At 32.8% G+C, this 22,468-nt stretch overlaps 4 protein-coding genes across 5 annotated transcripts in view; all 4 read left to right on the plus strand.

Annotated features, from left to right (window-relative positions):
- LOC124438466 overlaps nucleotides 1-2,020 on the plus strand; it is a 49,700-nt gene extending 47,680 nt beyond the window's left edge. For both annotated transcript variants that reach the window (XR_006946097.1, XR_006946098.1), the window contains exons 3-5: nucleotides 160-750; nucleotides 912-989; nucleotides 1,492-2,020. The gene's annotated coding sequence lies outside the window, so the exon portion shown is untranslated. The remainder of the gene's footprint in view (nucleotides 1-159; nucleotides 751-911; nucleotides 990-1,491) is intronic.
- The window catches only part of LOC124438459 (serine/threonine-protein kinase/endoribonuclease IRE1-like), a 30,785-nt gene that overhangs the window by 4,988 nt on the left and 3,329 nt on the right, over nucleotides 1-22,468 (plus strand). The window lies entirely within an intron of this gene.
- LOC124438757 (AP-3 complex subunit mu-1-like) lies at nucleotides 6,343-7,295 on the plus strand. The gene is made up of 5 exons (XM_046988956.1): nucleotides 6,343-6,352; nucleotides 6,403-6,482; nucleotides 6,591-6,648; nucleotides 6,959-7,062; nucleotides 7,182-7,295. Exons 1-5 carry the CDS (start codon nucleotides 6,343-6,345, stop codon nucleotides 7,293-7,295), a joined length of 366 nt encoding a protein of 121 aa, XP_046844912.1.
- LOC124438469 (AP-3 complex subunit mu-1-like) lies at nucleotides 6,797-21,449 on the plus strand. The gene is made up of 19 exons (XM_046988631.1): nucleotides 6,797-6,865; nucleotides 6,959-7,062; nucleotides 7,182-7,303; nucleotides 7,531-7,609; nucleotides 7,837-7,884; nucleotides 8,047-8,079; nucleotides 8,174-8,209; nucleotides 8,286-8,365; nucleotides 8,677-8,725; nucleotides 9,714-9,780; nucleotides 9,882-9,928; nucleotides 9,998-10,045; nucleotides 10,724-10,913; nucleotides 12,076-12,200; nucleotides 13,473-13,539; nucleotides 14,027-14,190; nucleotides 15,010-15,030; nucleotides 15,598-15,648; nucleotides 21,379-21,449. The coding sequence occupies exons 4-14, from the start codon at nucleotides 7,532-7,534 to the stop codon at nucleotides 12,195-12,197; spliced, it is 798 nt and encodes a 265-aa protein (XP_046844587.1). The 5' UTR covers nucleotides 6,797-6,865; nucleotides 6,959-7,062; nucleotides 7,182-7,303; nucleotide 7,531; the 3' UTR covers nucleotides 12,198-12,200; nucleotides 13,473-13,539; nucleotides 14,027-14,190; nucleotides 15,010-15,030; nucleotides 15,598-15,648; nucleotides 21,379-21,449.

A 22,468-nucleotide genomic window follows, 5' to 3' on the forward strand; every position in this document is an offset into this window, starting at 1 on the left:
ATGAATTGTTGTTATTGCCTTATTGGTTTTACGATTGTATGTCTCTCATTTAGATTGGCTACGACTCTTAATTGGAGAACATTTTGCTGATTTTTTTTGAACTGAACTTGTATTTTTGCAAGTATCAAATAAATTAACTACGTTTTTTATTGAAAATAGAATGCCGGAATGGTGGCTTATTATGTTGCAACAAAGGGGAAACATCCTTTTGGAATTGAACGGCATAGACTGGACAACATTTTGAAAGGAGACCCAGTTGGCTTGGACGAAATCAAAGATGCCACGCTCAAAGACCTTTTATCGTGGATGTTACAGCTAAAACCGGAAGACAGACCATTGGCCAACGAAGCGTTAAAACACCCTTATCTACTAACCGATAAGGAGAATTTCGATTTTTTGTGTTTTGTTGGGAATGAACCAGAAATAAAGACATCATCTCCACATTCTCTTCCCTCAAATCTTCGTGAGCAGTTGAATCTTTCAATAAATTGGATGGACCGTATCGATCCTGAATTCTTTTATCATTTCAATAAAGTATCCGACTCTACATGGTTAGGTTGCCTAAGATTTTTACGAAACGTTCGCCAGCATTGGCATGATAAACCTCGTCCACAACTGTCATCATGTGTTAAAGATGGAAACTATCAAGAGTATTTTCTTCAACTTTTTGAGGAACTGCCTTATCTAGTTCACAGAGCCATAAGATTGAGAGCCTGGAAGGCAAGACCTGATCTAGAGGAAATTTTCCAAGTAAGACACAGAAATGAGTTTTTATTTTTGATGGCGAAGCTATAAATTAAGGGACCGTGACACTATATTTGTTATTTTCACTCTAGTTCTCCTCTTCATTTACTGTACTTAATGCAAATATGTTTTAAATTCTGTATATTGCCATTGCAAACATTTTTTAGACAGTGAACATCCTGTAAAACTTGAAGAAGGCAAGGGAAAGAAAAGCGAAGCTGTTATTGACTACGCTGATCTTAACGGTAAATAGCTATGTAACAACAAACTAATGCTGTGTACGTGTCACTTTTCTCAAATATTCTACCAAAAGTCGTAATCTCTTCACTTGTATCTGGTGCGTCGTTTTCTAATTTTGTGCAACTGAAAATAACGGTTCAAGCATGTGTGATAGTACTAGCAATAGTCAAAAATCTTTAGACGAGACTAACGATTTGTCCGATATCCAAAGATAGTGACGAGTACCTACGAATCATGGTGATTCAGAGACTTTGGCATATTTTTATCGTATGGTAAAAAGAAGCTTATAGCTTATTATGTTGTCAAACTTGTAAAGAATGCATGTGCAATAGTAAATATTGCGTATCTTTTGCTTTAAGTCAGCAAATGCTTTCACGTCGTATGCATTAATGCTGAAATTGCGAAAAATGCTTGCCTAGAAAAAGAAGAGAGTTTTCGATTAGAGTTATTAATCCTTTTAGCAGCTCATTTCACTTATTTGATTTTCTTTGCATGATTTATCCTAAGTGTAAATGGTCAGATCAAATGACGAATGGAAAAACAAGAACATTATCGTTTTCAATTTAAAGCTAAAATGTGCCACATCAATGAAGTCTTTTTATTGTCTGCAAAAGAGGTTTATGGGAAAGCAATTGGCAAGAAGGAAATCAATGATACAACTATTCAAGATCCTCTTTTATGTATGTTTTAATTTGAGGCTCTTAAGCATGTTAGATTAAGTAACCAAGTTGGATATTACATGGCCAGATTGCTATGAATTTTCATTGGATTTTACAATGTTATATAATTAACTATTTTTTTGTCTTCAAATGACTAACGATCTATAACTGAAGGCGAATGAAATTTAGATTTGATTTCCATACATCATGCTTCTTATGTAAAATATACAATAAATTTTAACATGTGTAATTTAGTAATACATAGCATTTCTTCAAGTATAACAATGTATAACAATACATATAACTATATATAACAATATAATATGGATGTCATGACTTGTAACGCAATTAAGGAGTTGCTCGATCTGTGCTCAAAATCCGTTCTACTTTAGCGTTGTATAAGTCTTTCGTATGAGCTCCGAGCGTGAGTTCAATGCACTAGAACGTTATTTAGTTTATGTACGTCACTACAGTACCACTGCAAAGGGTAAAAGATTGATACTCATAAAAAGAACAACTTAGTGAATTGGGGAGATTGGTAATATTTGAATAAAATGACGCTTTTATGTGAGGTTGTGACCATTTCCTAGTATTTCCTTTGCTGCAACTTTGAAATTGTTAAAAGAATGATGACGAAGTCAAAGTTGTTGAATTTTTGTCTATTTAGGCTTAGTTGTGTTGCATTTTTCTTGAGACAAAAGATGGTATGTTTTAAGCCACAAGCTTGCATTTATGAATTTCAGTCTTTTAAATACTTAGCCAGATCTGTCTCTTTCAGTCATTTGTTACTTGTTACGTCAAGATCTACATTCTCAGTTTATTTACATTGATTATATTATTGTAGTGTGTATCATTGGTGTGTATGGAACTTCAAAGTATGAATACTGCACAGGGACTTTAGCTTATTAATTGCCTTCATGCATGTTTCGTTATTTTAATTGAATTCTTGTATATTTTACCTTTAAATATTACAACATTGTATTAGTGCCAACTCTAGAAATTTCTGAATTGAAGATTAAATTCCTAAGAACGCGAGACGGGGGTCGGCGGCCATATTTTTTAGCCACTAATCATTCGTAAATCGTTATCCTATGAATATTTATCCAGGGAGTAAGTTGTCGTATAGTCAGTGGTATAGTTAATTAAGTTAGTATTCTGTGCATTCTCTGTGACGATGGTGTTAGTATCAGAGTTGTAAATTGACACGTAAATAAACCTTTTAATAAAGATTACTTTTGGGAAGTCTTGTCTTGGCTTTATCTTTGTCAATCTTTCGATTTGTCGTTTTTATGTGAACTATTTTGCGTTATTTCTATCAGCGATAGGTGTTATGAACATTAATGTAAATAAAGAAACAACTTCTTAGTTTCGAGCCGCTTAACTTTGTGTTCTCTTCTGTGTGGTAAAAGTAACTAGAATATATCGACCTTTATAAAAACATGAGTTCACGACTTTATAAGAAGTATTCAAGGTTGTGGCCAGAGATTTTCCAGGCGGAGAGCGACTTTTCAATATGAACATAATAGCCCAACATAAGACTTTTAAAAAAGCCATCAGTAATAAAATAAAGAAAGATATATAGTTTTTTAATAATTACGTTTCGTCTTTAACTTAAGACATCTTCACATTATTTGAGATAAATTATATACATGAGGTCTTAAATACAAGCATACATTACAGGGTGTTAAATTACATGTGAGGGGAGTAGAAAGTTTAGATGACGGAATTAAATGGGAAGGGCGGTATATTAAAGACGGTTAAAGGGGATTGAGTTGCCTTGGGTGTTAAGAGAGGGTTTAAGTTTGGATATAAGAAGGCTTTCATGAATCATAAGGTCATAATTGACGGAGGAGGAACAGAGAATTGAGAAGTCAGTAAAATCGGCAGAGTGAGATGTATTTCTTATATGGGAAAGAATTGCAGATAGTGATGGACATAAGGAAGGTTTCCCTGTTAAGGGTGAGATTCCCAAGTGTTTCGATATTCTGGTGTGTAAATGACGCGTGGTTTGACCCACATACGATGCAGAGCAGCATCGACACTTAAATGAGTATACAACACCAGATCTCAGGAGATTGAGCTTGAGAACCCTATCTTTAAAAGAAAAGAAAAAGGAGAGACGTCTGGAAGAACGAAAAACAAAGCAAACGTTGATATGAGGAAAGGCAGCCTTGCAAGTCGAGTGATTTGAGTGCGAATCTGAAGACAGTGTAGGCCAGTGAAAAGAAGACAAAAGTACATGATTTTCTTAGGAGCAGTGTGAATAAGATCTTTGGGTTCAAATATATTGTTGAGGAAGCGGTGAACATGATTGTCAAATATGTATGAAGGGAAGTTGTTTAAGGTTTAAGTTGTTAGAAAATTGCTCACCTCGTTACTTTTACTAATCAACTCATACAACTGGATCTTTAACTGTTGTAAACATGCTTGGAACCATTTGTGTTTTTGATTGTCAAGGAGTCCTTATCTAAAACTCTCAAGCATACACTACGTGCTTTAACTACGTTGAATTTCCTTACGCCATCTTTAACCTGGCGTCGTGTTTTCTCCTCTGTCATGCTTGGATTTTGTTTCACTGTAGGAAGTTTCCTTTTTAAGTATTTCTTCTAACTCAATCCACGAATTATAATATATGTCCCAAAAAAATAGAACATTGTTTATGCACAAAATATGCAGATATAAAATTATGGAGAAAAAAATAAAACATTTTATTTTTTTCTCCATAATTTTATAGAAAAAGACCGGTTACATCAAAACAGACAATGTGCTCTTTTGATGTAACCGGTCTTTTTACAAATGTGCCCTTAGAAGAAACCATCGAAATCTGTGTTGATTTTTTTTTTCACTCGGACATGGCTGTACCTCACATGTCCGAGGAGGCTTTTGGAGAGTTAATGTTATCATGTAGAAACAAATTGTTGGGGTGGCTATGGGCTCTCCTCTTGGACCAGTTCATGAATAATTGACAAAAATCGCCAATTATTTTTATATAAACTCTGTTCTCGTCACCCTTCTTTAAATTATTCGTCTGAACTTGAATCAAATTGTCAGTTAGCGTTTTTGGATGTTCTTGTCCATAAATGCAATGGTCAATTCCTTACAAGCATTCGTCACAAGGCAACTTTTACGGGTTTGTACACACGCTTTGACTCTTTTTCTTCACACAGCGGAAAGACTGTGATCAGACTGTCATCAGAGGAGCTCATTGAGAGTGATCTCAACTTATTGAAAAAATATTTCTCTCAAATGAATATTCGGAAAAAATGCTCGATAAACTTTTCTCATTCACAAAAAAGGAGCAGAACAGACCTTTTAAACAAGCTAAGGAGAAGAAATATTCCTCACCCAGTTATCGTCATGTTTATGTCTTGTACGTGTTTTAGTGCGTTTTAAACGTTCAAGTTTTTTTGTTGTTGTTTGATTTCGTGTTGTGATTTTGGTTTGTTTGATTTTGTTGTTCTTTGATTTGGTGATGGTTGTTATTAAAATATAATAACCATCGCCAGCAAGACTTCACTAAAGTGCATCCGTTAGCAAAGAAAGGGTTGTCCAATAAGGATGTGGATATTATGTACATTGACATTGCTAAGAAGGAAGATTTTCAGCATTTTGGTGTAAATCGTATTGTATGATGCAAATGACCAGCTTTCAAAATTCGAACAGCTAGCCCACTGCAGGGCGTTTGTAGTGAGTAGAATGAGACTTATTTATTAAACTCAGGATTTGAACAAAGTTATTTTCCAGAATGCAGTCTATTTTTAAGGTTTTAGCATGTTTGTAGATTGCGGGGACTCTGTAGCATGTGCATAAAAAACTGAAAGAAGTCACGGTCCATTCCTATCTCGAAACACGTTTTTCTAAACAAAATTAATATCGACTTAAACAGAACATCTCTCCTTGTACCTAGTGCATTATATTTTATCTGTCGTTATATTTTATAACTGTTTGGGACTCTTCCAATTCATTGACATGTTATCAATTAGGATCAATGGGATTGAGACGAAAATCTTCATGACCATAATTAAAGATAAGTTAGGTAAGCCAGCTGGTAAAGGCCGTTGTGTCTTCAGTCTGGGGACAAGTAAGATGATTACATGAATCTTAATTTTTTGTAAATGGAAACATCGCTTTTAAATGTTGGTTAAATGTTGGCAATAATATAAATAAATATTTACGAAATGAACTTACATGAAAATAGTTTTATAACCATTAAGCTAGTTAAGTAAAGGAGAAATACATTTTTATAGGTTTTATTATCTGTGGATTTTACAATGATTCACAGTTTGTTTATCATCAACCATTCAGGGTGAGTCGGTAGTGACAGTACCGACAGTACCGACAGTACCGACAGTGATGTATTGGTTTTATATTTGTTTGCTTACAAAGCTCTTCTGTTGGTTTTGTACGTATCAGATTGTCATTTTGTGAGAAGTACTTTACAATTATTTGAATGAGGTAAAATGAGATTAGTTTCAGTAAGATATTGAAGGAGAGCTTGAACATTGTCAGAAGCCAGTGAATGTAGATTATGAGAAGTATCATGTGACAGGATTAATACCCAGAAAAAATAAAGAATGTCATAAAAATCGTGAGATATTACCTGATATCTGTAATTTTAATAGTATTGAAGTCAGTTAGACGATGCCATTTTGATGATTTCAGCTTTCTCAATTTTTTAGTTATCACAACTTTACACCAAATGGGTTACTGTGAGTCACTAGGTCATATGATGTTTTTCATCAATTTCATGTACATTTAGGGATATATTTCTGGAAAAAAATTGGGGGAAGTGTTTTGGGACGCTCTGTTTGTGATTATTTCTTTGAAGCTCAAGGAAAGGTAAATGAATTTATGTGTAAATTATTGTTTGTGCTTGTTTGATTGAGAAATTTTAAGGTACTTTCATGAACAATTTTCATGTTATATTTGTATTACAAAAATGTTCAGGCTACTTCTCCAGAAGACATTCCTCCTGTAATTGCAACAGGATTCAGTTATCTCATCAGTATATTTCGCCATGATCTCTTCTTTGTTTCTGTTGTTGAAAATTAAGGTTTGTGTTTATATTGAGGTTAGTTAATGTTTTATTAATGTTCATTTTGAATCAATTGCCTCTAATCCAATCAAGAGATTGATTGCTAGTTTTAATTTAGAAAGTATGCATTACATTGCAAAGAAGTGTTATCACTCAACAAAAGGCATTGCATTAGGCATTCTTAGAGGTAAATAAAAATAATTTAGCTTTCATATCATCAACATGTGGTGAATACTTTCATGATTATTATTATTGATGAATTGAAAACATTCCTTTCCAGTTCCACCTTTGTTTGTGATTGAATTTCTTCATCAAGTGGTTGACTTGATCATAGAATATTTCTCTGACTGTACTGAAACAATCATTAAAGAAAATTGTGTCATTGTATGTGAGATTTGAGATTAGTATATTTTGTAGAGAATCCAGCTGTTTGATAGATGAATTTCAATTTTTTTCTGTTGTGTGTGATGTAAAATATGATTTTATATCTTTATATTCTTCAGTTATTGGAAGAGATGTTGGATAATGGATTCCCTCTTGCTACAGAGTCAAATGTCCTTAAAGAGTTGATAAGACCTCCTAGTATAGTTAGAAATGTTGTTAATAAAGTGACTTGAGACAGCAAGTAAGAACCTTCCTTATGGTAAACATACAAGCCATGTTTTTATGTAGTGATCTATTTGTTGTTCATATAAGGATCAGATATAAATATAAAGCAAATCCATAAAACCACTAAACATTTTTATGTTATTTATATGCAACTTACTACAATATTTAGTTAAATTTGTTTTAGTTTACACATTTATGATCATTCTACATATAATTTAAGTTAAATATTTCATATTTTCCTAGTATGAGCAGTCATCTTCCAACTGGTCAATTGTCCAATTTTCCATGGAGGAGAACTGGTGTAAAATATGCAAATAATGAGGTATGTAGCTATATTCACATTGTTCCATTAAGAAATTTGAAAGAAATTCCTTTTTTATGCTTTGTTTTAGTTGTAATGTGATGAGTGAACTTTTTTCTTTTGTTAATTAGTTGTAATAAATATTGCTAATTAGTTGTTAGTTCTAATTATTCATAATTAGTTCCAATTAATTCTAATTATCACAAATTAGTCCTAAGTATTTCTAATTAATTCTATTTATGTTTTAGATTTATTTTGATGTAGCGGAAAGCATTGATGCCATCATTGATAAACAGGTAACAACATTATAATACTGTGGATTTCTTGTTCCCTTTGTGGAAGATGTATGACAAAAATATGTTTGTTGTTTTTGTTTGATGTTAAATTAAAACTAAGGACATGTACGAACTGAAAACTTATGGCATGTTTAAATTCCTAAAATTTTCTGTTTTGTGTAGGGATCCACCATATTTTCAGAAATACAAGGAACTGTAAGTGCCTTTCTTTTTTTATACTTTGTTATATGTACTCTCTAGTACAACATTTTAAACATTTTTTCACCTTTTTTCAACTTTGTTCTTTCAGATTGACTGCAACTGTACATTATCTGGCATGCCTGGTGTATTTATAATACTTTGTTATATCTCTAGATTAAAATTGAATTTATCTTTAGATTAAAGATTTGTATTAATTATAGATCTCAACATGTGTTTTACAAATCCTCGTATCCTTGAAGATGTCAGTTTTCATCCTTGTCTTCGCTTCAGAAGATGGGAGGTACGTAAGTGTGAATGTTGAATATGGATTGTCTCTGATCAAAGTGGAGACAAATTATTCTTAATATGACTAATAACAATTGTCTTTTTACATTGAACACTTTTCTTTCAATCTTGCACTAAAACTGCGTTTGAACGCGACTGCTTCAAATGTCTGTCTATTTTAGTCTGAATAAATTTTGTCATTCGTCCCCCTGGATGGTCGTTTTCGTTTAATATCATATAACGTGGTAACCGGGTGGGTGTTTTATCAGTTATACTTTCATGGTGAAATTGTCTATTTTGATGGTATTTTTTGTTTTTTTTGTTTAGAGTAAATATGCTACCATTGTTCGCAAAGCCTTGTGTCTTGTTTCAAGAGGTTTATCAACTGCTGAAATCATTTTAAGATATTTGTTTTTTATTGATTAAAATTAATTAAAGTGTTTGATTTTGCTGCTTTTTAATTTGTACGACTGTTCAAAACATTGATTCGATGATCGTCTTTCACTTGGTTGTTTCAGGGTGGAAGTGGAAGATTTGAATTGTCGATAAGTTCAAAATCAGTTATGGGTAACACAGTTTCTACCCCCCCTAAATTTAGGGGGGGTCTTGGAATTTTCAAAAATGCCTTCTAGGGGTGGGTCAAAAAAATTTTGAATTTCTAGGGGTGGGTTATAAACTAGGGGTGGGTATGTCTATGTAGGGGTGGGTTCCAAGATTTTCCCTATTAGAAAAATTAAAAAATAGATGAAATGCATCTATGATAAAAAAAGTTAATAACTTCAAAGTTCAACATCACTCAATTTTTGCCCCCATGTTATTGCATCATCTATCTTCATATTACCCTATAAGGGACCAAAAATATCTCCCTAATTTGACACCATGTTATTGCATCAGCCATTGATTGCATCAGCCATTGACTGATTGCTTGATTGACAATATTAGTGAATACATAGACTTTATCAGTGTTGTATATAGTATGCATAGAGAGACCATAAATAAGTCTAAAATCAGCTTTCCCGTAGAAAAAAACGAATTTTTTTCCGGCTCGTATGTAGGGGTGGGTAAGGAAATTTTGGACCCAAATGTAGGGGTGGGTATGTCTATGTAGGGGTGGGTTCCAACCCCTCTAGAAACTATGGGTAAAAATGTATGTATTTATAATCATGTCAATTTATTAAACTGCTGTTGCATCTTCTTGCATTTATAGACTTAAAGATATAACCTAAACTTTTTTCATACGTATTATCTCAAAGCATTTTATATAAAACCAACTACATCGTCCTAACGTAATCATACCAAGTCAAATATTGTATACACTAACTTTTTCAAAGTCTTTTCACTCATTGTTTCCATATCTTATTTAGATCGAGAATGTTGTCGTGACTGTTCCATTTCTTAAACAAGTTCTCAACCTTAACTTGACTACAAACGGTAAAAACACTCATAAAATATTAAACATTACAGTCTGATGTTTCATTGCTCTTCATTGACGTTTCTCATTAACATTTATGACTTGTGTTCCATGTTTTCAGTCGGTACCTATTTATTTGATCCAATCAAAAAAGAGCTTTCATGGGAGGTAGGTTCATGAGGAAATTGTCACGATCACGTGGTTATGTGAATCTAACATTACGTTAAACAATTTTAGATCGGTAAAATACAATCTCAGACACCTCCACCTAACATCAAAGGAAATGTTAGTAAAACTTTTTTTTCTTTTAATTTTTGCCCGTCTCAGTTGATTTACAGACGTCTTGCCATGTTTTTCAAGAAATAACCATGCCATGTCTTGCCATGTTTTTCAATATTTTCAAATTTTCAAATTTTTTGCATGAAATCAAGATCTCCCTTAACAACATTTTTTGCTCGCGAAGTAAAGTAAGGTCGATCTTTCCAGTAACCATTCCTTTGTCACAAAGTAAGGTCGATCTTCACAGCTCGCTATCACTGTAGTTATATTCCTAAATTGTATTCTCTTTTCTAATAATTGGTACTATCCCCCTTCCACTTTGGTATTCACCTTTAAAGATCTGATTTCCTACCATAATTAAACAACGTGGTGATGTGAGAATCGCTCTGATCTTTTTATGAAACTGCTCTTGTTTAATTTCGTCTTATGTTACTTGTCGTCAAATTCTTGCTGTATGTTCGTTTTCTGTAGTTTACTGCTTCTTATCATAATCTCATAATCTTTGTTTATTTTTCTTGTTTTTTTTTATGAAAAGAATTAATGTATATCTCCATAATCTTTTAATTTCTTTCCTTTTGTCTAATTTCCAATGCTTATATTTCAGATATCTTTAAAAAGCGATGTTCCACCTTAACATTTGCATCTGCAATAGCCAAGAGGACTATGCTAAAATGTTTTTTATAGTTAAAGTACTCAGAGGCTGAGTTTGGAGGTGCATGCAAGTTGATATGTTTACCATCAATGTTGCCAACTGCATGGGGAAAGTGCCATTTGCACTTAAATTCATCAGCAATGTGTAACCATTGTTGCTTTGTTGTGGATGGCTTTAAATATTCTTCCTTCAGCACATTATACAAAGCTTCACAGACCTCAGGTATGATTTTTTAAATAGATGAAACTGATATTCTGAAACTGTACATCAAATCTTTGTATGAGCATCCTGATGCTAAGAACTTTAATGTTACACACAAGCGATCATGAACAGATATAGCATCTCTCATAGTGGTGTTTTTCTTTGCTATGAATGGTGTTAACTTTTCACATAGCTCATCAAACAAAATGGAATCCATCCTTAAAAGTAGTAAAGATTATAATTTGTAAATAAAAGTAAAGAAAATAAGAAAATTTCATTGTTAAAAAAAGAACGTAAAATTTGAATTGATTGTACAATCCCTAGACTAGCTTAATTTTGAAGAGTGCATGAATAAAAAGACTATCACATTTCTTAACTTACCGAAACAAATTTCTAAATACATCATGGTCAGTCACTCGGATCTCTTGAATTAAATTTTGTGCTAACCCTTGTGCGTATCGGCGCTGCGCAGTTTTCCACGGTTTTACCCACCATCGTCGTGACTTTCGTTTTTTTTCACTTCGTGCACCATTAGAGATGTAATAATAGCTACTGCTTGAAGTTTTTCGGCCTTGGTCAGCGCCATTTTTGCACAAACATGCAATAAAGGTACGTCGTAAAATGAAGTATGGACATGTAACTGTTCATTATTACAATGGGCGCAATACATCAATCGCCATGCGAACAGATATATTAACATATATTTTTGGGTCGTTTTATGGGTCAAATATATTTGTCAAATATATTTGTGCTAACCCTTGTGCGTATCTGCGCTGCGCAGTTTTCCACGGTTTTACACAACATCGTCGTGACTTTCGTTTTTTTTCACTTCGTGCACCATTAGAGATGCAATAATAGCTACTGCTTGAAGTTTTTCGGCCTTGGTCAACGCCATTTTTGCACAAACTTTGCTTTAATAGTACGTCGTAAAATGAAGTATGGACATGTAACTGTTCATGATTACAATGGGCGCAATACATCAATCGCCATGCGAACAGACATATTTACATATATTTTTGTGTCGTTTTATGGGTCAAATATATTTGTCGCATAAAAATTCTCATGTTAAAATTGCTCGTGTAAACGGGCCTATAAAGAGAGAAAACTGTCAGTTTTCAGTTTAAATACTAATGATTGAAATTTCTAAATAAACATGGCAATTTGTTAAACGTTTCTATTTCAGGGAATTTCATTGGTAGACAACCGTCGTCATGGATTTATCTGCAAACGTTTATACATAAATCCCGACACTGGCTAAGTTACATAATTTGGCAGGAAGACGTTTTACAACGAAGACAAATTTAAAAAGTAAGTTTTATCAATAAATATCGACTTAAGAAGAATTATAGGATATACAAAATACTCTAGTTTAACTTTAGAGACATAGTAAAAATATGAAATTCTTATTTCCTCCGCCACGTGTTTATTCGTTTTTTAATTTGATATGACAAAACAGACGATACATGAACAATTTTATTCATATGGCTTTGAATTGGTCATTGGAAATGTATTGCATTCCCATAATTGAAGACGAACATCGTCCATCAAAAAGGGCATTTTCACAACTTTAAAACCGCCATAAAAATGGTATAATTTGATTGAATCAAAAACTTTTTTACTGATACGCTAGAAATCGCACTTAAATTTAATATCGCCAATGATATATGGCCATTGAGTTCTATAAGACCTGGAGGGGAACGTCAACAAAATTACTATAAATTATTAGCGCGCGGCCGCGTGGTCAAAAACATGGCGGATTTTGGTTGTCAAAGTCAGCGGAAAGACGCGGGCTCATAAAATATGATTTTTTTTCGCCTACCCGAATTTGACAACCACAATTGCGATTATATAAAATATCAATGCCAAGCACAAAAACTTTTATCAATAAGAAAAGTGTTATGTCAGAGAAACCAATGTACTTTAATTTAAGAAATCGTATCTTCAATGGGAAAGTAATGTAGTTCTGTTCAGTAGTAGATCCATGGTTTTCAATGACAATCCAGTTTCTAATATCTTGGCTCAAAACAGAACCAGCAACATGATTATAGAATTTCTGAATTTCGTTCTTTTGCTTTCTTAGTTCAAGATAATTTCTTCATAAGTTCTCATTAGATTTATCAGAATATCATAATACTTTATAAGACACCCAGAATCAATCCTACCAAAAAAAACTGAAAAAAATTACATACCTACTTATAATATGTTTCCAGTCGACTTAAGTCGTAGGGGTAAGCTAACTTTTTCTAACTCCTTTTTGGACATTTTAACTAAGATTTACCCATCTTTTCAAGAAAGACAGTTGCACCAAGCTGTTCACAAACAGTCCAAAACACAAGTATTGCACATGGGATTATGCATTAAAGCTTAACAACACATTGAAAGTGTAAAGAATGCTTTGGAAAAATTTACACCCTTGCTGGCCAGAGTCGGCCAAAGATCGTATTTTCACGTAAAGGTGCACTTGATTTTTTGTATTATTGAAAAGAGAATTTCTTACATAAGTGCATCTAAAGCTATTTCTTACTAATAGTTTTCATATTTTTAATGTTTGTTTACAATTACTCATTACTGTCTATCTAGTTTGCACTAATCTTGAGCTGTACAGTTTTCTGTGAGACGTCTCACTGGTCTGTTTGCAACATTGAAGGTGAGTTATTTTATCTGTCCGAGAAATTAGGCTATGCAAAAAAAGGGAGTGGCAGACATCATGTCTGTGATGACACTCTATGCACTGCCTTTTTATCATATTTCTTATTTACAAAACGTTTAAACCTTTTTTCAATCCCCTAAAAATAATGACAATTCTGTTGTTAGTATCAGGAGTTCAAAGTATCATGACAAAACAAGTTGTCAATCAATGAATTCAATGTTTCAAAATAGTAATATTGTTTAAACAGAATTTAAATATCAGGTCTTGAAGCATAGATAAATGGGATCAAATATAACTCATATTTCATCGCAATTGCCGGATGGTCTCATAACAATTTCGAACTGTGAAATTTATGCCTACTAGAAAGTTCTTATCCTATGTTAAAGTGATTGCAACTCAACTTGTTTCAATCTTTTTGCGTCTCCTGTTTTACAGTTGATGGAAAGACACGTAAATTAAATACTTGCATAATTTTTATTCTTAGGGCCTGTTTATATGGAGCCGAGTTATCCGGCTGAGCGAGTTTAATCTACAATATATTAACGCTCACATTCAATAGCAACTTAACCTATAACTTAACCATGACTTGTTTTGTTTGTGTTGATTCAGAGGTAGTGGAAACGTCTTTGAAATTAAAACGTCAACAAGGTAAACATGTTGGAAATTCATGTGAATATTATAAAGTGCAAAAGTTTTCTTTTCACTGCCCTCCATGATTAAAAAAGCGTTGTAACTAATATATTGGGAAGAGTCACTATGTGTAGTATATACCCTGCATTCAGTACATTAATCTGGCGTCATAATTTTGTGTGCGAATTAGTTCAGAAAAAACGATGTGCAATTTTTTTGATAAAAGTGTTTCTTTAGAGACATAATCAAATCGATGATTACGTTATTTATTATATTTATTGCTAAATTAATATTTTTAAACGTGAACAAATTCATGATTTACGACAGTGTTTTTCGTTAAAACCGCAGATTTTTGCACATCATTTGAAAAAGTGATATGCAATTGTTTTCATTTTAGCTAAAACGATGTGCAAATTGAACATTGCACACCGTTAATTTGCACACTGTAATTATTGCAGAAATAAAATTGCTTAACTATGCAACTCTAGCACGTGATGAACTTTTTACTGGGAACTGTCGAGGAAAATGAAAAGATCAATAATAAACCAATAGTATTGTTAGTTAGTGACAGCTCTGTGTAGTATATTTGTACAGCTCTCTGAAAAGTTTTACAGCTCAGTTATATTTTCCTTGTTCGTAGTATAGTCATGCAATATAACAATATCGATAATGTTTATTGTTATTTGTGCATCTTTTTTTGTATGAATTGAAGAAAAATTAATTAATTTTATGAAAGCTTTTCTGTCTATATAGTTCTCAGTTTTCAACAATAAGGTAGTTAATTTGACATGTCTTCAGTAAATGTGAAAATAATATTTATTTTCCTCTACATTGCAGTACCTATGGACCTTGACCAAGGTTAGTATTTTCATTTATTATAGAAGCTAATTATATAAACGTTTTACGATGTATTAATAACAAATAGTTTTATAAGTAAAAAGTTTTTCCCCTCAACAAAGTAATGTTCAATAAAACCTTTACTTAACCAACTTTCTTTTTTCAAAATTAATTATTATTTTCATTGCAAAGCAATTTACATTAATGTAGTTTACTGTAATACCGCTGGTATCAAATATGATACCACATATTAAAATATGTTAAAAAAACTAAATTTATTTCAATTATGTTAACAACTTTTACCTTTCAGATGAGTATAAAATGCAGTATTTATAGCATATTTATACCCTCTGGTACGTTTATGCACGCGTGGTAAAACATAAAACAAATATTGCATTCAGCGCGTTGTTGTCACTGTTCTGTATACTAATTACCTGAACGGGAAACCACATCCAAATTACTATATTTTATTAACACGCGGCTGGGTATCATAAACATGGATGCCGTCATACCAAATATGGCAAATATCTTAGACTTGAAAACAGTGCACACTCAGAACAACTAAAAATCATAAATTTGTATTGATAGAAAAGAATCCAGTCACATCAACTGGTGCTCGGTTGACATCGGAAATTACAGGTAAAATCGACACTTTATTTACCATGGATTGCATGTTTAACCGTTGATATTAATTTTATGCAACTATCTGAGGATATGTAGGTACCGATGACTTTCAATTCTTCAAAAAAAAATTTCTCACCGACGATTTCAAAATGAGCAATGACGTGCATAAGAAATTGAAAAGGTAAATCTTACTATTTGTGTTTTTTTGATATTCCTTCAATTCCAGTTGAGTTTTTATCCACGCGAAGATATTTTTCTGCTTTATTGTTCAATCTTTCCGTGATTTTTCCACATTTGCAGCTTTGATTGGTTTTGTGGAAAATGTGGAACAACGGGTCCAACTGACCAGATGCCATATCTTCACTTGTACATGGTCGTTGATTACGCTAACGGAATAACTGATCATAATATGAAACAAGAAATCAACGAGAAACTTGGTTGGCAAGCTTCAAAGTACATCGAATTCCGACCAAACGACCCGTCAAAGGTGTGGAAGGTTCGACCTCTATCCAACAAGCGACTCGAAGTGGAACGCGATGATATTCCTTACATGCGATCCAGTGGCACGTTTTGGAAACATTGAGGATCTAATGTTTAATTTTGATGACGACGACGGAAGACCCGTATTTTGTAACGCAGTGTTGGTAAAAAGTGATGTTAAATTTCTAATGGACGGAGATTCAGGATCTCTTGTGTATTTTTGTGATGATGAAGACAACCAAAAACGACCTTTGGCATATGGTGTTGCTGAATTGAGGAAGAAAGACCAAAACGGAAAAGTGGAGACGTTCTACATTTGCTTGAGATTAAAAGATGCTTTGGAAAAATTGGAACTTATGGAAAAAGTCGTAAAATTGAATGAATTCCTTAGATTGTTTAATATCCCAATTTCTTTCCCAAGCAATTTTTCCTGCAAAATACTTACCTTCTATGTAACCGTATGCATTAGTTTGAACTTATTCATTAATTTAACATTTATCCATTTATTTAATTTTTTTTTAACTATCCAAGTTCAAATTATAATGGACGAATTAAAGAACCAATTCAAAAGAACGATTGTCAATAAAAACGTACATTTCATTTGATTTTAACGTATTAATTTATATTCCCTAAAGTTCATATTACTTATCAATAATGTAATAATCCAATAGTTCAATAATTATGAATATGTAACTTAATTGAGCAAAAAACAAGCTGTAACTAACCATATATCACATAAATGAAAACCTTACATATCTTACCGCTGACGTTCTGATTTCTTTTCTCATAAATGAAACGAGGATAATAGAAAAAGTGAAAATAACCCATCCGTTTTTCTTCGTAAATAATTTTAGTGTACTTAACGATTGAATTGTCATTACTATACATGTTATTTCTCTATTTAATAATTATAAATGAACCAAGTTGTATGATTTTTGGTTTTTGTTCGATCATTGATAAGCAAAATGTTGTCACTATACACGAATAATAAAGAATAACTTTTTTTCCAGTTTTTATTAACTTTTGGTTAGCAATTTGATTTAGGTCTCCTGGCAATAACTATCATGTTAAAATGCGTACAACTACTTTAACAAATCAACTTTGGCAAAAACCTGGTGAGTGTCGTATGTATCCAAAAATAAAAGAAATTTTAGTAAACTGTCTAAACCTAATTTCTTCTTGAAAATTTATGTTCAACCTTAATTTAAACTCTCGCAAGAATCAAAATGCAACATTACAGAATCACTGCCTGGATTGTCATTTGTCAAACAAAAGAGACACTACTTAATAATTTTACATAACTAATGCATAATTGAGGTTTGTGAAGAAATAACTGCCATGACTTAGCTAAGGTATTTAGAAATCAGGCAGAACACATTCGTAACTTCGTTCGTTAAAGTCTGTTTGAAGTGGTCAACTTATGTAACGTCTGAGTTCGATATTTACATAAAGTTAGTGTTTGATATTTTCTATGATTATAGAATCGTTCATGTTCAACAAAACCATCTTTACTTGATGAACAGAAGATCAAAGGCTACCATTTTAGGTAATTTTAGATTGAAAATTACCTGGAATTCTCAGCAATTAAAATGTATTTCCTCACAAATGTAGCTCTTTTTCAAAATCAAGTTTATCATTGTATTCCTATAATTGCAAGGGAGGGGAGGGAGGAGTTATTTTAGCCAATTAGAAAGTAGCTATTATTGAGTAAATTACGATGATATAGCAGGATTTAAGATTGTCACTGAAGAGTGAAGTGCTTCTAGTTATATAGATGTTTAAAGAAATTGGTAAAGATAGAGTTACGAACTCAGATAAATACTTTTAGGTTTGAGAAAAAAACATGACGTTTGTGACTTAATTTTTGAATAGTAGCTCCCAAACTCTTTTGATCTCTTTCCTGCTGGTCTTTTGAAATTGCTTACATTTTTTAAATATATGTATTTATCGACTACGTCTTTAGAATGTTCTGAAATCCGAAGTGAACAAACGACAGCGAAGAAGTTAAAAGTTTAGGAAACTATAAAAGACTGGAGACCTTTATGTAAGTTTTATACACTTAATTGATTGTATAATATATTAAGAGTATATAACAGAATATAAAATATTATGTTGAATTTTGAATTCTATTAGTGTATAATACAATTTTAGAAAATTATATTGCGTCAATATTTGATTTAATCACCAAGAGTCTGTTTCTCTATCTTATTTCTACCTCTTCTTACAAACCTAATTCTTAACAGGGTCTTAATTTTTCGCCATCGCAAAAAAAAACATTAAAGAATTAATTTATAGGCAATGGCGATACGGCGAGCAAAACATTTCCGTAGAAATAGGGATTTTCTTTTCTTTATCATTCCGCAATGGATTTCATTACCATGCAAACCTTAAATCCAGATTATAATACAACTTTTATTGTTTGAACAGTCTAGCTGTTGTATGTATATATATGGTGTATACGACGGGGTGAGATTTCGTTGCCGGAAGTTAAAACGCAGTTGAATATTTTGGAAATTAGCTACGAAGTTAAAATCACCAATATATATATATTATAGTTATATACATATCAGTCACTGAACTTTTAATTTTCAAACTGTTTTGCATTATATAGATATGTATGTATAAGCTTGTATAAGCTTATACATCATATAAATGTCACTTTGTGTAACGTCACATATCCTTTTATCATTTTCTAAACTTCAAACTAGAAGGTCTTCACTCTTCTTCGATAATCATGATTTACTTAGCTAAGATTACTGTCCACAATTAGAGCAATTACAAGACATACCTAACAAATGCTGTTCTTCCACAGTGACAGTTTTATCATTGCATCATTCGTTAAAGGGACGAGTCAATTAATTTTGCTAATTAGAAAGTATTCATTAGTTGAAAAAATCATGATTATTTAGCTGTGATTATAATAAAGACTTGAGATTTTCAGAGATGACTTTCATATATAGTTACTTTGACGTTTGAGAAATAAAAATAGTCAGAGTTGCCGGTTTTGCAAGCCATTCATTGTGTGGTTTTCTGGACTAAAACAACTGTTGTTTCTTCCCTGATTTGTCGAAATTTAAAGTTATCTTTACGACACGACGTCGTTGTGACCAAAATTTCCTTTAATTTGATGTTTGGTCATGAAGAGATTATACTTTTAACAAAACATTTTCATAGTTTATAGAAAAGCGTACAAATATTATACCGTCGAAACTGCGCTCTCTTGTTTTTCCTATTCACTATTTTTAGCTGACTAAAAATCTTAAAAGGAAATGAAGAATTATTTTATTTTAACCACTGACCAAACAATCATTTCTTACTGAACCAAATTTTTACAACTTTGCCAATCTTTTTTGCCATTAGGAAGAAAAGAATTTGCATTCATTCAATATGGCTGACGAAAGTGACTCTTCAAAAGGTATCAGGCTATGGGCACATACTAAGTGCATGCATTATGTTATAAATGCACATTCAGTCAAATTAAGTCGTATGGCATAATGACTGGGAATAAAATATCTGTAAAAATTAGTGTGTAAATATCGTAGGCATCTTTTGAACGTGTCTAATGATGAGCTGGTTTGAGCTCATAGAAAAATATATGTTGTCAAGGAAAAGTCGGTCAATTTTTCGTCAAATAAATTTGTTTGCTCACTTTTGTGGCATTTTGAAGACGTGCTTAAAAAAACGTTTTGCTCTGGTGCATGAGCGAAACAGGGACCGCGGAAGTATCTCAAAAGGGGGGGGGGGAGGCACAGACCGAAAAGGGCATGTGAGTTTGCAGCTTACTGTTTTAGTATATTACAGATATGCATTGTTTCATGAATCATGATTAAGTTTCAAAGTCTGCAAAATATTGGTAGACATTCTTAGAATGCTATGCGTATTCTATACTGCTCGGCGTACGTGCTAACAAATTGAACTAAGATGACTACATGAACAATTTTATTAAGTAATGCGATCTCATTAAAATTTCCCAAAAAATCTAACCCTACGTTCGTTTTTGAAAACAAAGTCCTTAGCTATTAAACGTAAGTCCAGTTCGTCAGTTCTGGCCTTGTTTACATGCATAACAATAAGATTATTGTAGCGTGCTGCCGTCATTGTGCTCCTGAGATGTGTCTTGACAAGCCGCTGGCATGAAAAAGATCGTTCTCCAGAGGCTGCGCTCATTGGAGGTAAATCTGCAAGAGTCGGACAATATTAGACATTGCCATGACGATCTGCAATGATTTATTTTCTTCGGTTGAGAATATGGATGTTATGGTGTCAATTGATGTCACCTTCTTTACTTCTGGATGTCGCTGCGAGATAATTCCTTCAACAAGCTTTAACTCCGCCTTCAGCTGGTCAAAGTCGAGGTCATTTTCGTAAAGGTGTTCTACCTCATTATTCAACTCAAACTTACACCCGTTTGCTGCATTAATGAGCAAGGTTTCGATGCTCATCAATACGGAATATGCTTTTTGATCGAAGCGCTCCTGTAGTGAAGCCAAGCACGCATCAATTGCTTCAACATACTGGGCACGGTGGGCGTCTTTCGCAGTTTGGAAACGATGTTGCTCGCCATCTCCGTGTTGAAGTCGCCACGGAACTTTCTTCGGTCTTGGTTGTGTTGGATCAAAATATAGCTACACCAAGCAGGAGCGAAAACCGAAGGAACTTTGTCACTTGTTACAGCCAACCGTTATTTAACATAGTAATATAAACGTGTTGTTGTCCACAGTTTGCAGAACGTTCACAATATCATTTCTTAGCTACCGGACAAAAAGTTTTGGCATGGACTCCCCGCCATGATGCATGGTGCCGACAGACTTTGTTCTACTCTCGGGGCTACTTGTATCTAAGAAAAACTTCTTCAGTCCAATTTTACCTAAAACAAGGACATTTCTACACCATAAAAAAAGGCACTTTCATTCCAGAAAAAGGGCACATTTTTCCCTGTTGCAAAAAGTGGGGGGGGCCTTCCCAATTCCCTCCTGGAGCGAAATGTTTTCTCCAAAATAGCATTTTTGTATTATGTTTTTTTTTATGTCTATTGCAGAAATGCAAATAGATGAGTAAATTTAAAATTAGTTTTGCGCTAATTTTTTATTGACAAATTAGCAAACGTTTTGGCTCGAAGAACATATTTAAGATTATAAAGATGATAATCTGCTCCAATATTTTATTAGCTATATATGAAAAAAAAAACACACACAACATTTTAATACAGAAACATTAAATATAAAAAATCTAAGTTCTTGATTTGATGATTTATCAATGTTATAGATGACCTGAAGATCCGAGCTGTGTTTAAAACAGCAAAATCTGTATCCTCACCCGACAAGGATAATTTGAGAAAAGGTCACAAGTTCAATTACATAGTGCATTTTTTCGGAAGAGACTCTAAAAATTATGTTCTTTGTCTTCCTTAATGCAGGTCGCATCTCTTTAAAACGGTCTATACAATATGTTGAAGGTGATTTGAGCTACGTTGGGTTATTTTATTATTGTATTTTGATAAGGCCTCTGACAAATCTGTGTTTATATTTTGCGTAAAGGTGACAGCGTCGCAAAGGCTATACCGATGAAAAGGAATTGTCGTCTGCAATACCTCACAAAAAGTAACACATCAAATTTTATCAGTTTTGAAAAAAAATAGTCAATAGTCCGTTTTCTCTTCATTTCATCTTTAAAAGAAGGATTTTATAATTTATTTGTGGGATGACACGCTTGGTCGATGACGATCATTTTTATCGTTAATCCTGTATTTTTATAATTATATTAAAAGTTTCCGAAGTACAATATTAAAATAAGGAAATATAACTTCAGTTGGTATATTACTACTGAATTTTTACAGCTGATTGGCATTTTTATTGCTCTGCAAAAAACAGCATAGCTGTTGTAAATATTTTCTCACAAGTGATCTTTATATAATTTCGGACTGATTTTCTGGTTGTACTGTTGACAGAAAATTGCAAAATGATGGAATTATCTTGAAGAAATTTTCAATGTACACGCAATCGACTTGTTATGCGAGCAATTAATTTCAAAAGATAGCATTTTTCAATTCTTCAAAACAACAAAGCGTTTCCTTGCAGCAGTTTTATAGAAAAAATGTCAAATTTGAAACGTTTCATTGAGGAAATAACACGATGATCATGTGGAGACATTAGATAATTTGCATTTAGTCAGAAAAAAGAAAGATTGAAAAAATTCTTTCCTTTAAAATTGGTGTGACTTTATAAGCTATTGATTCAAATTTCATAGCTATATCATGTTGCATTATAAAGTCAGTATATATAACTTTGATTTTTGTTAGTGGAAGGAAAGAGTTTAAACTCGTTAGCTGCTTTTGAATCAAAAATAAAATGTAAAT

The sequence above is a fragment of the Xenia sp. Carnegie-2017 genome, unplaced genomic scaffold (assembly GCF_021976095.1).
Source record: "Xenia sp. Carnegie-2017 unplaced genomic scaffold, XeniaSp_v1 HiC_scaffold_19, whole genome shotgun sequence".
NCBI lineage: Eukaryota > Metazoa > Cnidaria > Anthozoa > Malacalcyonacea > Xeniidae > Xenia > Xenia sp. Carnegie-2017.